This window comes from Xenopus laevis, chromosome 6S, assembly GCF_017654675.1.
Source record: "Xenopus laevis strain J_2021 chromosome 6S, Xenopus_laevis_v10.1, whole genome shotgun sequence".
Taxonomy (NCBI): Eukaryota; Metazoa; Chordata; class Amphibia; order Anura; family Pipidae; genus Xenopus; species Xenopus laevis.
The window spans coordinates 38,553,428-38,570,316 of NC_054382.1; the positions used below are offsets into that span (position 1 = coordinate 38,553,428).

At 37.2% G+C, this 16,889-nt stretch overlaps 1 protein-coding gene across 1 annotated transcript in view; it reads right to left on the bottom strand.

Moving 5' to 3' along the window:
• The window catches only part of znf385d.S (zinc finger protein 385D S homeolog), a 195,819-nt gene that overhangs the window by 10,804 nt on the left and 168,126 nt on the right, over positions 1–16,889 (bottom strand). The window contains exon 5 of the mRNA XM_041567528.1: positions 6,395–6,616. Coding sequence (XP_041423462.1) covers positions 6,395–6,616 — 222 coding nt within the window. The remainder of the gene's footprint in view (positions 1–6,394; positions 6,617–16,889) is intronic.

The window sequence follows — 16,889 nt, forward strand, 5'->3', positions numbered from 1 at the left end:
ATACAAACTGTACCCCTAGAGACAAACAAGAACATTCAATTAATTCAAGATCCTCTTTGTGGTGTACTGGAAAAAAACATTGTGTTCTGAAACTGATTCTGTTTCTTTTCTTTTAAAATGTTTTTCATCTTTGAGCATAAACGCCCATCAAAAAAAGACTGACCCTCATCCTGGTACAGTATTACATAGTATAAATGTATCCACATCCTACAAATGACAAATGAAGCGGGAAAGTGGGCCTTACTTTATTTCTTTTCTACCTGATTATGTACAGTATAACTTGTGATAATAATTATGTCCTTATAATGCACTTGTACTGTATGGTTCATCAGATACTGAGATGAATGGCTGAGGGACTTTTTAATATTCATGTCATATGGTGCTTTGCTTCCTCAACAGAGTCACACCCCATTAATTAATGTGGAATTCTGCTGAGCAGAAGAGAAGAAAAACAAAAAAAATATATATATATATACTCTGAATATACCCTTGACATACTGTGGATTAGGAATATTCAACCCTTTAAGAAAAATAAGTGGGTGGGTGTGAATATGGAGGGACAGAAAGAACTTTTCAATACACTAGAAGTACAGCAACTAAAGCAATAAAAGGGTTGAGCCATAGTTAGCAGCCAGGAATTTAAGGGTCCAGTGGTAAATGGCTTGCCCAGACACAGGGTAGGGGAGTTAATGTATTTCATGAGGTCAGGTGCTTTTGCAGGGCCACCAACTCTGGAAGAACCTAATCCTGTGTGCAGTGATTGCAGCCAAGGAATATTCTTCATTCTGACCATGCCCCTTAAAAACACCCCAATATGATAAATGTTTGTGGATTACTAGACAAAATGAAGACGTGATATTGGGTAATATATTGCAGGATATCAAATTTCGAACAATACCCAACCACATTTAAATGAACAAGGCATAATATGCAAGATGATCTAACACACAGCTGACAAGGAAAGGCAAAAAAATACAATCCCATTTTTACTTTCTTTAATGAAAAAGAAACCTATCTCCAATATACTTTAATTAAAAAATGTGTACCGTTTTTATAAGAAACCTGACTGTATGCAGTGAAATTCTCCCTTCATTTACTGCTGTGGATAGGAATTGTCAGATGGTCCCTAACTGCTGAGCAGGGAAACAATCATACTTATGAACAGCAGGGGGAGCCCCCGCCTTACTTACCAGCCATGCAGAATTCAAGCAGCTTTGTTTATGACGATCCCTAAGCAGCCCAGACCACACTGAGCATGTACACTTAGTCTTAGTCTTGCAAAGATGCTTAACAAAGTTACAAGGTGACAGCCCCCTGTGGCCAACTTTGAAAGCATAAATCATTTGTTTGATTAGGCTTTGTGGTGCAGTAAGTTCATGTTTATGTTTATTATACAAAATACAGCCTTATTCTATTTTAGACTTTCCTTGTCCTTTAATTCGTACAAGAAAGGGTGTTTTCTGACCGTATTCCTCTGAACTTGATAGGAAAGCTTAGGTTAGCTTTCTTTGATGTATCCTAAGTAACACTGGGGTGCTAAAAAGCAGAGCCTTTATATTCTAATGTATTCACATTAACTATCCATGTCATAAAAAACTCATATTCTACATCAATAAATGTGCAGCCCCATCTAACAGTGTATTCTTTTAACAGCAGTGTCAGTATTTTTCCTGTAAAGCCAGTAAAAATCATTTGATTGCCTTCTAACGGAACAAAATATAAATGCAATGTTAATGATTTTATAATTTCTTTTCTGATGTAATGACAACATAGAAAACGAGGATTTGTAGTGAATGGTAATTAAAGTATTCATTAGGTGTTACTTGAATATGAATACAGATCCTGTAGAACTTAGTTCTAGCATTTTGTAATTGGGTTCTTCTTATGCAATGCAATAGGAGGGTGGCATTATCATTAATTATATGCATTTAATACTATCATTCTATCAGTTAAAAAAAAGAGAGAGAAATTCTTTTCAAGTCTCATTAAGTCATTAGGGACACAATTTCATTTGTTTCACATAAATTTTGATTTCAGTTACCCTACGCAGGAAAACACACCACCTACCGTTATGTGTATAGCTGACAGAATAAACTGCTTTGTACATTATATAAAAGGTTTCCTCATTTAACGGACAAACTGTTTCTTGCATTTAAAGGAAATCGAAGCCTCGGATATGAAACATAAAACTTACATGCTTTCTAAAAGCTTTTTTAGAATTTCCTGCGTATACACTGAAAGGAACCTTTTTTACTGTCAGATTTGAGGAGACAAGATAATGATAGCATTGTAAGTAGAAGTATATTACCAGAACACATATTCATGCAAAAAATAAAATTTTGTGTGACATTTTAAAGTGCTTTGTGTATTTGTAAGTTTTAGCTGCCTGCTCCTCTCTCTTATTTTACATGGGTTCCCAGCAGAATCTTTTGAAATATAATACACGAATCTCAAACAATTTAACTTGATTACTGCATGTAATTTAAAGATGAACAACTGTATGCGCATGTACAAATGCATGTGCATAATGTACAAGCCATAGCTCTCGCTCATTGTGCGCATGCCCCAACATGGTTGCTACCACCCGGTATGGGTGGCCTAGCGCTGTGGGGGGCAATTTTAAAAAAAAATACTGTTACACCCAACCAGAGTGTGGGCTTAGCCAGCATCTTTGCTGAAGATAATATTTTTGCCCAACAGGTGTCCTTTAAGAATATAGCAACGATTTAACTCCTTCCTTATAATTTATGTGGGTGATCACATGACAAACCTTCCCTCTGGATTTTCTGTGTATTAAAGATGCATATATACAACTGTTTGGGGTGCATAGCCCCTTTTCTACATAGTGGATTAATGAATGATCAGTATGTTTATCCTCATTTAAATCAAAGGGCACCCACACAAGGGTCCATTCATCTTGTAAGGTTTTATCCTTGAGGTACTTCAACCACAAACAGAGTTAAACATACCCTCTGTGTTCATGAAACCACTCAGATATTTCATAAGGATCTAGAAGCATTTTAGGGAACAAAAGAATGCAGAAGATATCTTAAAATTACATCACCCACAAGATTAGTCACCTTATCTGTTGACTAAAAAATAGGCAAAAAATGGTAAAACTACCATTTAACTTTCTTTGAGGAGCACAAAGGACTGGAAGTGAAGGATGGGAGTATGCATGCTGGGGTTGGAAGGGATTTAGAGCATTTAAAGTTTGAAGAGATGCCTAGGGACCACATGAAAAAGTTGCAGTAACCCCTTATACAACATAGGTTCAATGAATAGGATTGTGGTAAACATAATTTACGTATTGTTGTAATCACAAAAAGATATTGGAAGCAGGGATACAACATGCTTATTTAAGATACTTCATGTTTGGTCTTTGATGGATACATAATTAGATTACCAGTAAACTTTCCCTTTGTTTTGACTAATTTGTTAACAGGAGTTCATTATGCAGGGAAGTTACCTGTGCTCTTGCCATCTAATTATCTGCCTCACAAGAACCAACCACAGTTTCAACTTTTTTATTGTATAGCTTTACTCTGCACAAAAGTAGGCCTTTAATAAAGGGTGTTGTGCTTAGAGGTCTCCTCCCTGTGAAAGCTATAGCCAGGGAGCATCAGCCTGAGAGATCAAGAAGACACTTTTCCAATGAAATGCAAAGCAGGGATAAGCCAGTCCATAAAAATACGACCAGAGATATTAGTTAGGACCACCACATGGGATTTACCTTTGACGCAGTATAGTGGTTTTAGGATCATAACTATGAAGATGTGTGCAAATTATAAATTCATAATAAAAAAGCGTGCCAGGAAATTTGCATTGATCTATCTGCCTTTTGTAAGTTTTAAACTTTGTCTACCAACTATTGTGATGCTTTGAAATCAACCGCTTTGCCCAATTAGACGGAAAGAAACAAAATGTTCAGTACAATAAATCAACAAAACAAACTCTACTCCTAAATCTACTTATTAATAACAGGCAACCGTCAAAGAGAATGAAACTGCCATATGGTTTTATCACAAAGAAATCTAACTCTTTCTTACAATATAATAAGATCATGGTGAGAGCAGACAGTTTGAAAGCAAAACAAACGTTCTAAGCTATTTGCCCAAGCTGCTGCTATACTCTGTGGACATTACTAATTCAACTGTTAGAACTCCAGTGAGACTGCAACTCTGGGCCCCTAATATATCAGTTCATTCAAATGAATTAATGGTCTGTATAGCTACAGAGCTTGACAATAATCGGTTCTGACTTTGACAGGAATAAAAAAAAGGAACACAATAGAAAACTGGGCACATCTTGAGAAACAAGCAAGAAATACAGTGGTAAAGGGAAAATTGTAATTACTTGAGTATACAAAAGGGGCAAATTAACATCAAAAGGCCTATACAGATGGGACAGATTATATTGTTGCATCTGGAACAAACAGTGCATATGTAAGGCTATTAATTTCAGTCGGAATAAGTGGTGTGGCTGAGAGCGCTATAGTACTAGATCTTATTCAAGAAACGTTTGCCTCCAGAGTCTGGCTGAATTCTTTACCTAGAATGGAAGGAGTAAGACAGCCCATGTTAACCCCAGCTTTGTCACTAAAATCAAAAAATAAAACTTATAACGGGTATATTAACCCTAGACATTCCAGTGTAATTACTGCAGATATTAACCTCAGATATGCCAGTATAATTACTACATAAAATGGAAAATCATCATATTAACTACAAACTTGCCAGTATAATTATTACAGAAAATGGAAAATCAACATATTAATCTCAGGCGTGAAAGTAAAATTACCGTAGTAATGAGCACTCCATTAACTCCAAACATGCCATTTAGCTCAATGCAGAAATGGATAGATTTAAAGCATTACCTCACCCTCCTGTAAAACTCCAGATGGCAGTGCGTTCCACGGTGCCATCTTGGATTTGTTTTCTCGAGCACCAAGGAGCTGAGAAGAACCAAAAACAAGTGGTGCAACGTGGGACATTTAAACAGCAACCTGGAACATAGGCTGTGAGATGAAAATCGTGACTGTTCTGTAGTTGTAAGGTATGTACAACATCTCCATAATTTAACTCTAACTACAGCTAATGTTTGAAAGACTTGGGCAACTATATTAGGTTCTAAGGTGGGGGGGGGCTTTCCAACCCTCATTAAAAACACCTGCTACCCAGAACTAAGTGATCTATATGTACACAATGTTTTTATTAAAGAAGGAATTCATCATCTACTTATTAATGCCATTCTACCAATATCAAGCCTGTGGAATATTAGGAATCTTGATCATGAATATATGCAATTATCGTTAATGGAAAACACGGATTAATTTGTGCATACATTCAACTGAGTACTGGTGCTTGAACTCTAACAAGGCAGAATGCAGTAACATAAAACTGCAATGATAAACTTAAAATAATGCATCAGTAGCAGGACTGTTTGTGCTGGTGTGACTTTCGTGCATCTATATAAATTGAAATGTATATAGGGCTACTTATGTATCCAGAACTGTTTCATTAAGTTTAATATAGGGTTATTAGATCACTTGAAAACTCAGAGACACGCCTGATTGCATTTTAATTTAAATGCAATTAGTGCAGGCCTGCAACATGCATTTATTAGATGTGTCCCTGAATTTCAATTGAACTGGTCAGCCTAGTTTAATATTGTGGCCAACATTTTGAAGTGTACCATCCAATTGAACAACCAGATTCTGAAATGCAACATTAATAAGACTATTTGCATTGATATAGACATGTGTCTGTTGCATGTCTTCTAGATATCTCAGGTGGAAAATGCGCAATGCAGTCCAAAGGGTGGCACCAGGGGCAGCTTCACCCCGGCAAAAAATGGGTACAACAAGACCTAAGCCATCTGCCCACCCCCCGCCTGCTGCTAAAGGGAGCTCACAAAAGCTTTTCAGTGGTTGGTTATAGCGGAAGCAGACCCCACAGCCCCCCCCCCCCCCCACAACCTCAGGGCACTGCCTGTGCTGGGCAGTGTTGCATACAGGAGAGGGGGTGACACATGGATATCTCCTTGCATGTCTAGGGTTGCCACATTATAAATAAATAAAAAAATTGGCCTGGACATCAGTGGAGGTGGAACGCTGGCATTAGAAGGGGGGTCATAAATTGGCCAGAAACAAAGATTTCAAAGAATTTAGCCCCCCCACTGATTTGCTGAACTGATAATTGCACATTAAAAGAATGATAGAGTTACTACATCAAGATGCTAATTCCTGTATGAAACATACCCTATTCCCTGTTATGTATTCTCAGAAACATTAAATATGACTAGAGCTTATCAAAAACAGTAAAAATGACTTACATTATTTTAAAACAGAGTGATAACACATGTATTTCATAGAAAGGGCAAGGGGGCACCATACCGCTGTTGTGTGCTTCCAGCTGGGAGGCAGAGTTTACAGCAACCTTGCATAGTGAACAGTACAGCAGTCTCTTGGCCTTTTCCTCCTCTGTCTCTACAGAAGGGCATATACTGCTGCTTGTAACAAGGGTTATTTTCTTGTCAACCTTGGAGCTGCTTTCCATTGTCATAACACTAATTTTCCGGACCTCTAGCGTGGTGCTCGTTGATATTGCCGGTACCCCTGTTGTAAAATCCAAAGATAAAAAAAATCACATAATTGCAAAATTGGAAACATGAATCTTTTGACCTTCATTGATTTATTGTTGTAGACCATCTGGGAAAATGCAGTGTTTTTCTCTTGTTTTATTTTTTCAGGTAACCTTGTTTGTCATAGGAGAAGGCAGCAGCGTGTATGGCGCACAGTTAACTTTATAATGAGGTTATATTTCTGCCAAGTATTATTCCTAGCTGTTACTGAACAATATTTTGTTTCTCATATTTGTATTCGTGACTCTAACCCTCCTAACTGTAAGCAAGGAGACAAGCAACACCTGTGTGTATCAATACATGGAAAATTGAAAGAAAGATAAAAAATTCCTTTATCAGGGCAAGTATTACTCTAAGAGACATCCTACTTATATGTATAGATGCCAGGGCTGGAACTAGGATTAGGTGGAAGAGACGGTGCCTTAGGTACAACTGGGTGTGAGGTGCAACTGGAAGGGGAGGGATCTGTATGGCAAAGAAGAGACTATAGTGAGCTGTGGAGGAGGCATGTGAACTGTGGAGTGATGGTGGTGTGCGGACCAAGCAGCCAAGGTGATCAAGAAGAGGAGACTGTAATAAAGCAGAGGCAGGTGGGTGTTTGAGTATTATTATTGTATTATTATTGTATTATTGCCTCAGGTGCCAATATTAATATGCCAAGCACTGGTGCAAATATGCGAACAAACTGGATGTGAACAATAAACTTTGCATTCATGCTTCACTGGCATAGAAAGAAAGCTTGGAATGACATTCTAAACATTAAAGTTGATCTCAAATGACATGAAACAAATAATAACTTTTCCAACCTGCTTACATTTTAAAAATGTTCAAATATTAATGTTTCTAAGCTGCATATCAGTAATCCCAGTCACTGACACAATACCTTAGTTGCTGTGCTTAAAGGGAACCTAACCCTACTTGAATGGGCCACCTAGCTTTTAAATGCAGGCATTATATCTGCTTTTTATGGTGGGCGGTACACAGATTCTCTGGAGCAGAGGGACTTCAAGTCCCAGTATCCATCACTTTGCAAGGGAAAAGGGTAAGGTAGAGGTTGCATAACACTGTGAGCCTAAGTGAGCACACAGACTTGCTGTTAGGTTTACTATCAATCTTTGGAAACAGATATATGTACAGTATGTAGAAAAATACATTTAGAATTCTGTGCACTGAGCAGGCAGGATTTTCATGGAAGGTGCTCCATTTAAAAACAAGGCCAGTGGTCCTGGAAGACACCCAGAGAATGTTTCTGATTTACTAATCTTTTCCAGTGTTATTTAGCAATCAGAAAAACAAAACATATTTGAAGATTTCTAAACTCTTTGCTTTGTGTCACAATTAATGAAATGTTGTTCTGTTTCAGCAACTGTAAGAATCAGTTCTTAAAATAATTCTACACAGCCACGCTGCATATTTGTCCATAGGAATCTACTTCAACTGCTTTAACCTGCCACACAATTTTGCATGAAACATGAAATCAGTATGAGAAAGGAGAACTGCTATGATAAATGAGACAAATTGCTATAATTTTAACAATTCTGGCAAATAGTGTGCGGAATGTCCCCAGAATGTTAGAATAGGCGTAAGAATTGTCATTTAAATGTAACTTCTTGGAAAATAGCAAGAAAATGTTAGGAATCACAACTTGAACTTTGAAAAATCCCCCATTCATTATTTAAATATAAAATAGATATTAAAAAAGGTTATTTTTTTAGTGTAGTACTTGGAAACAATATGCTCTGTGCTCTTACTATCTTTTTTACTGTTCCAGTTACAATATATAACTAATGCCCTCACATCAGACACTTATACATTTGCTCATCTGGTTCATATGCTTCCCTCCATTCTTTTTTAGTTTGTGCTTTTCATTAGGGATGCACCGAATCCATTATTTTGGATTTAGCCGAACCCCCGAATCCTTCTCGAAAAATTTGGCCGAATACCAAACTAAGTCCGAATCCTAATTTGCATATGCAAATGAGGGGTGGTAAGGGGAAAACATTTTTTACTTCCTTTTTCTGTGACAAAAATTCATGCGATTTCCCTCTCCGTCCCTAATTTGCATATGAAAATTAGGATTCGGATTCGGTTCAGCCTGGCAGAAGGATTCGGCTGAATCAAATCCTGCTGAAAAAGGCAGAATCCTGGTCGAATCCTGAACCAAATCCCTACTTTTTATAACAGGCTGTTTTAATAAATTACTTTGTGGTTGTACTGAAAATTTATTTTTTAATGGTTTTAAAATCCACTAAAATCAGAATCTTGACAAATGGGCCTCTGTGTATATACATGAAAAAAAACTGTGTATATATATTTGGAAAGGGTTTTTAGTGGTGTCATCCCTCATGATCCATGTGTATTTACTTATAAAAAAAAAACATAATTCCTGTTAATAAAATGATAATAAAATGAACTCTGACTTCCATGACATAAATGTAAGCGCCCATAGTTAATAAGTCCTATGGCTTTAAATAACTATAGTTTCAGTTTCCTTAGCTGCTAGGCGGAAGAGAATGTATCTAAGTAAGTTCATTTGCATATGAATGCTATTGGCTAGCAGGTAGGGTGATCACTTCCTGCCTCACTTTGATATAGTCCTGGGGAAAAGCACTTCCTCTTTGCCTTCCACCTTAGGAACAGGGTGGATATCTGCTTTGGGCCTGGGCCCAGTTAAAGTCAGGGTACAGGGCCCCATGAATGAGGCATTAGAATAGATAGTGGCAGGTGTAACTCCTGTTCCAGTACACTATATGAGTGTAAGTCAGTAAGGGTTGTGCCAAAAAGAGCAGTTCTGATCTCTAGGGATCCCAGTGGAGAGGAAATCAGGATAGAGGATTGCCCTGAGTTGATCACTTCGGGGGGCACAGAGTGTGTGCTGTTAGTAAACCCTGTGGATGTTCCATAAACACTTTCTACTTTGTTGTTTACAAGAACCTCTGGTGCCCTCTGTCTTTATTTTTCTGTGTAGCAGCAAGAGAGGTTTAGTTGCCTTCCTCTTCCACTTTGCGAAGGCCCACTCTGGGTGAGTCCAATGTAACCCCTGTTCTATTGGTACTAGTCCGGGAAGGAAGTTATTGAGCAGGAATAAAGGTTACACCTATAAGCCTATGGAATTCCTACATTATAATATCTTTATTTTATATAGTTGAAGGTACATTATTTTATATACACACACAAATGCTACAGCAATAGAATGACAAAATTATAATGTTGCAAAATCTGCAACAGCTCAGCATATACAGGTATGGGACCAGTTATCCAGAATGCTGAGGACCTGTTATTTTTTTTTGGATAAGAAATGTCCATATTTTGGATCCCAATGACTTACCGTATATACTCGAGTATAAGCCGAGTTTTTCAGCCCCCAAAATATGCTGAAAAACTCCACCTCGGCTTATACTCGGGTCAAGCGCAAAAACGGTCGCCGGTGTCTAATAATAGTCGCTGGCGCCTAAAAATAGTGCCCGGCGTCCAAGAATAGTGGCCGGCGTCCAAGAAAAGTCTCGAAGAATATTCGCCAGCGTTCAAGAATGGTTGCCGGCATCCAAAAATGAGACGCCGGCACCTCCAATGGGAGCAGAAACCCTCAATTTTTTGATTGAAACTTACCAGAAGCTGCTGCATTACCTCTCCTTATACTCGGGACGGCTTATACTCGAGTATATACGGTAAGTCTACTAAAAATCATTTAGATATTAATTAAACCAAATAGGTTCATTCTGCCTCAATAAAGTTTACTTATATCTTTGTTGGGCTCAAGTACAATATACTGTTTTATTATTACAGAGAAAAAGGAAATCATTTTAAAAAAATTTTATTATTTGATAACAATTGAGTCTATGGGAGATTACCTTCCCGTAATTCTGAGCTTAATGGATAATGGGTTCCCAGATAATGGATCCTATACCTGTATAATATATATTAGTATAAATACCAAGAATAGAAAAATCTCGAAATCCTGATATATATTAGTATTTGAAGTTTCCTATAAACGCTATTTCCCATCTGAAAGCCATTTATTTGTGATAGAGAAATACAGAAAGTGCTGAGTTAGTGGAACAACAGTACGTTTAAAAAATGCCTTTAGGCAAAGGGACAAAGGATTTTAATTAAAACCCGGCTCATTTTGACCAGCTTTGGGTATTTATTTGTAAGCTTTTTAATTAGTGCCAAAAATCAACTTAATTAGTGGTTAAAATAATTATACTTTAGAAGCAGCCCTTCAAATACAAATCCACTTCCAGCACCTTACACAAAATAGCATCTTTCCAATAATGAAGCTATTTGTTTGGAAATAATGGCAGAGCTACCAGTATACACTTTTTTCAACTGCTAATAGCAATTATGTGTGTGTCTAGTTATCTTTTCAAATGTGAATCTCTCTAGTCTTACTTTAACGGGAAAATACCCCTGGAGAATTATTTTCTCAAAACTACCCATGCAATGCCAAAAGTAATCATCGATCCCTCTAAACAAGTGGTATCCAAACTGTAGAGCACACCCCACCCTCCCTAGGATACTTTGTCTGGCTGCCTATTTAAGAGAAAGTCAGTTAGCTCAACAGAGAGCTCAACATGAAGATCTACGACGCTGAGATTTTGGTGGATTGGGGATCTAGATATTTTTGGAACTATGGCTGAATGACTGATCAATAGAAATCAAACACATATGGACATTAGAGGTTAAGCAACAAAAAAATCAAAGTCTATAGATTATATTCCAGCAGAAGTATCTGGTGAGAAATGTTATTGAAAGGTAGAGGCAGTACAGTCAAGACAAAATATGTGTATAATAAGTATTTTTAAGTGGATAGCCCTGAGAGTTTATACATGCATGCAATCTATTATCCAGAGTGCTTGGGTCTTTTGGATAGGGATATTTCCATATTTTGGAACAATATACCTTACATCTGCTGAAAACATATAAAAATTGACAATTTAAATTTAACAAACCTTGAAAAAGAACCTTTCTATACTGTATGTTTTCTCTGGAACACTTTTTAAAAAGATTCAAATCTCTTATTTAATAACAATTAAAATACATCTTACATTATCTATATATCTATCTATATATATATATTGCATTAAATATCCTAATACCACTATAATATAGATGCTACATGAAGCATAAAATACATCTATTTTGCTGAAGGGAACCTTGTTCTAGAGAGCATAAACAGACTGAGTGGATGAGTAAACCTGGCAGCACAGCTATTTGTTACAGATGTCTCCTCTTCTCAACTACTCGCTGAGGCAAAAAATGACCTTCATTTCTGAAGTACATCCCACATGAAAAATAACTCCATACCTTGCTACATAGAACATACTTTATCCAAGGGAGTTGCCTGAAACCATTCACTAATAAAGCCAATGCACAAGTGGCATTAGTATTTTTGTTGCAAAAAGAAAAATATGTTCATCTTCTAATCAAATTGTTTAAACATCCAAAAAGAACTGTGTCATTTGAGTTATGCCAGTTATTACTAAAAAGATATAGGGACAGATTTACATAAGGGCGTCATTAGCGAAAATTTGCCAGAAATCTCATCCACAGGGACATCCCCAATTTACTAACAGGCACAGAGGACAATTTGCTAGCGAAAGAGATCGTCACTAGTGAACGTTTATGCCTTATCGCCAGGTGCATTTTCGCTCAGTCGAATGATCATTACTCACTTCACTAAAGTGCGAATTTTACAGAACGCTACCTCTTTCGCCAGAGTTTCCTTCTCCAGCTTAGACCTGGCGAACTGATAAAATGAAGCCACGTCCTCCTCAATCTTATGTCAGTGACATCATATCCTGTATGCTGGAAAGTCATAAAAGTTGTAAAAAAAAAACTGGCATTTTTTCATTTTATTAAAGCAGGAGTCTCTTCAAAAGTCCTAACTATTAAAAAAATTTCCAACCATTTAAGGGGCATGCCACATTTGTTTTAGGGTGGGCTCATGTCTATGGCATTAGAGGATTTGATTAGTCTTTTGTCTTTATTATGCTTCCTTGGACATTTGAAATATTAAGTGGCCACTTCAAGCATTTGCAGCAACATCTCTAATAAAGATGTCCATATGACCTTTATGTACTTGCCCTATTCAAATAGACCTAAGCGTAAGAGTACTAACGAAGTTTCGCTCAGCAGAATTGAACACTAGTGAAAGATCGCTATGAAATGCTCACGCTAACGAATTAACGCTATCGAAAATTTGCTGCTGAGACTGTTGGTATTTTGTATACCAAGACCTTGTTTATAAAAGCAAAACTCAGAGAAAAGGCTATTCAAATAAGTAAGGTTATTTATTAAACAAAGACAAACAAGACAAGAGTTTTGCCTAGGAAGTTGTCACAATCACACCACAGCATAGTACTTAAGTGTGACAGGAGAACTTCCCAAAGACACTCCTCTTACAACAAGCTTTTATACCTTTTTACTGAGCATTTACCATAAGCGCAAAGGGTACACGGAAATACCATACATGTTCAAAAGCCCTCCTTCTATATTAGAAAGCATGTAAGCTTACCAGAGTAAATATTGCAATACCTGTTACATCATTTTGTGTTTCCCTGATTCCAATATACACAAACCATAAAATATATGTCTTCTAGTTTGAGACAGGATGGGTGTTTGCAGTTCTGAAGCAACACTTCTGTATCTACCTATTGTTTGACTTCTGTCTGCAGAGTCTTGACCTTTGGTCAGTATGTCATTGTATGATTACCTGAGACCACTTTCATCAGCATCCCCTTCCCCTTTATCTGCCTTAGGTCTGGCCTTTGTATGTACCAGGACAAGGGGTCTTGATCTTTAATTTAAATTAATAGTCCTCAATACCAGCCATTACCCTTCATGGAATAGGGTGTTCTCATTATTCTATTGTTAATATCATTATTTTATTGTCAAGACGCAACCGCATTTTAGTTAATTGGCGTACTGGTAACAAATATGCACCTGGTGAACTGGTGCGTAGTGTGGCAGATCATTTGCTGGCGAAAATTAGTTAATGAATTTGCCCCATAATGATGTTTATGCAGATGCTATAACTTGGTTAGGAACTGTCATAATTGTAGTTGGTTGTTGGCTACAACACTGAGCCACACAGTCTCATATGAATGCTATGTGTTGATTCCAGCAAAAGCCCTCCTTCTATATTAGAAGGCATGTAAGCTTACCAGAGTAAATATTGCAATACCTGTTACATCATTTTGTGTTTCCCTGATTCCAATATACACAAACCATAAAATATATGTCTTCTAGTTTGAGACAGGATGGGTGTTTGCAGTTCTGAAGCAACACTTCTGTATCTACCTATTGTTTGACTTCTGTCTGCAGAGTCTTGACCTTTGGTCAGTATGTCATTGTATGATTACCTGAGACCACTTTCATCAGCATCCCCTTCCCCTTTATCTGCCTTAGGTCTGGCCTTTGTATGTACCAGGACAAGGGGTCTTGATCTTTAATTTAAATTAATAGTCCTCAATACCAGCCATTACCCTTCATGGAATAGGGTGTTCTCATTATTCTATTGTTAATATCATTATTTTATTGTCAAGACGCAACCGCATTTTAGTTAATTGGCGTACTGGTAACAAATATGCACCTGGTGAACTGGTGCGTAGTGTGGCAGATCATTTGCTGGCGAAAATTAGTTAATGAATTTGCCCCATAATGATGTTTATGCAGATGCTATAACTTGATTAGGAACTGTCATAATTGTAGTTGGTTGTTGGCTACAACACTGAGCCACACAGTCTCATATGAATGCTTACAAAACTCCTAAATAGTGGATTAAAAGTTTATAGGAATAATTTATGCTAAAATGTTTCTGTATTGCAGTCATAGCACCATTTGGCATAGGATAAGGTATCATTTAGGAATACAAGAGCATTGTACAGAGTGCAATTTCAGACTCATAGGGGCCAATTTAAGAATGCTTGAGCCTTCAGCTACTATAACCACTGGAGTTCCGAAACTTTGAATTTATATACCTTGGTTTCCTGTCAATCTGTTTTTCCTGACAAATATTAAAAACCTCATCAGATTTTAGATGTCAAGCTTTTTTTTTCTTTTAAAAAAACCTGTTGGGAAAATAAACAAATTTCAGGCAGCTGAGGTATTTGAATGAAGTTTAGCAAGTTTCCCATGGTTTTAGTAACTGAATGATTGAGCCCAAAGGCCTAAGTCAGCCCAGGATTGTCATGTTTTTTACCCATAATTTACAATTCCAGCATAATTGTGTGCTCAAGTTGCATCTACTACATTTGGGATCCATAGCATCAAGAGGTGCAGTTGAACCCCAGATTATGGATGGACACACTGCCAACCATGTGGAAGTGCAGGAGCGAATGAAAATATTCTACATTGCATTGAATCCAATTTAAAGCACCAGTTCTTACAAGTGCATTTATATGTGACACCCTCCCCCCCCCCCAAAGCCTGTAGGTTTTGTTAAACTGATGGCAACGGAGCCGAATACATTTGTGGTCAGGGACATCGCCACTGTATATTGAAAGTAATCCATGGGAAAGCTCAGCAATGGTGAGTCTGTTCTTTAACACTTGTTTTTTTGAGACATTTATTACTTTTTTTAAAGCGTTGCCTCTTTTCCCACAATTTTTTTTTCAAAAGAAACTTTAAAAAAAATCAGATTTTTTAAAAAATATAATTGATGCCTAAAAAACCGGTAAAAGTCGGTAAAAGAACTAACTCCACTCTTTGCCCTCGTATCCCCCTGAACCAGACGCCCCAAATCATAACAAATATGCTCCAAATTGTAATCAACAATCTTGTCTACAGCACCCAACTTCTTCCCCTATATAAAGGATAGACCTCTGGAAATGAGATTATTTTTATGCTTCCTTTCCCAGTACTTTCACTTTCACATGTTTTAGTTGAGCAATCCTGATTGTCTTCAATATATTAGAGCCTATTAGAAAATGAACTGAAACATACACTGTAGGTAACTTTATCTGAGCGAAGCAAACTTTAAAAGGGAAATTCAACAATGGTGTAAGGTAAACAGAAAAAAAATGAAAGAGGGATTGGTAAAAAAGCAATATGTGCCCAGGGCAAGTGCCATTTGAAATGAAATAGTGAAGTTCCAATGTCAGTATAAGAAGATGGAAAGGCAAATAACTGAGGTAACTATTCCCTGAGCTCCCCAGGCATCTAAATATCAGCACACATCCAGAGGATCCATGATCCCATTGCTCTATGTATCAGGCAAGGCGTTTCCTTAGAAGGGAAAATGTTATTAAAATGTGCAAATGTCTAAAAGCTAACTTTTTCTATTACATTTTTCTATGAAACCTTAACAGTTCTCCATAAAAATTGAGTTAAACTTTGTGTTTTAGGAACAGCCTATGACCAAAGCATTGGTTGCAATGTTTATAACTGGATGCCAAAAACCTTGATAAAATATATGATTCAATAATCTAATCCCTGAGTAATCTTTCTAAACATTTTTCATTGGAAAATAGCCGAAAGAAAGGAACGCCGTGAATACAGAAACAGCATGAAATATATCAATATGTAAACAAAACATTCTGCCAACTGGTGTCAGGCTAAATATTTCTCAATATCTAGATCTGTTTTGTGTAGTGCATTGGCATTGTGGTGAATATTACAGCCACTTAGGGGCAGATTTATAAGTGTGAGATTAGAGTTCACCACAGAAAAACTTGCCCAAAGTTAGAGAGTTCACCATTTGATACACCTGAACAAATTCCATAGGATGAATAGAAAACAGGTATTTTTCTGTGGTGAGCTCCCACTTTGATCTGCCCCTAAATGTCTTCAGCAATATCGGAACCAAACCGCATTACCCTCCTGGATTTCCAGTCTTTCCCTTTGCCTGATGAAGAACAGAACGGGTCCGTTACCATTGGCATAAACTCGAATACTAGAGCACTAAGCATGTTTCTAACACTGGAGATAAATACACTTGTTTTTTAGCAGAACTCTCCTTTGATAGGACCAAGACAAAAAATGCATGTGGACAGAGATATGAAGCTAGTAACCCTCGGGTTAGACATCAGCTCCAGCATCTATATACCGAAATCCAGGTATGGGACCTGTTATCCAGAATGCTTGGGATTTGGGGTATTTTGGATAAAGGATCTTTCCATAATTTGGATCATTATACATTAAGGGGCCAATTCATTAACTTCGAGTGAAGGATTCGAAGTAAAAAAACTTTGAATTTCGAAGTGTTTTTTGGGCTACTTCGACCATCGAACGGGCTACTTCGACCT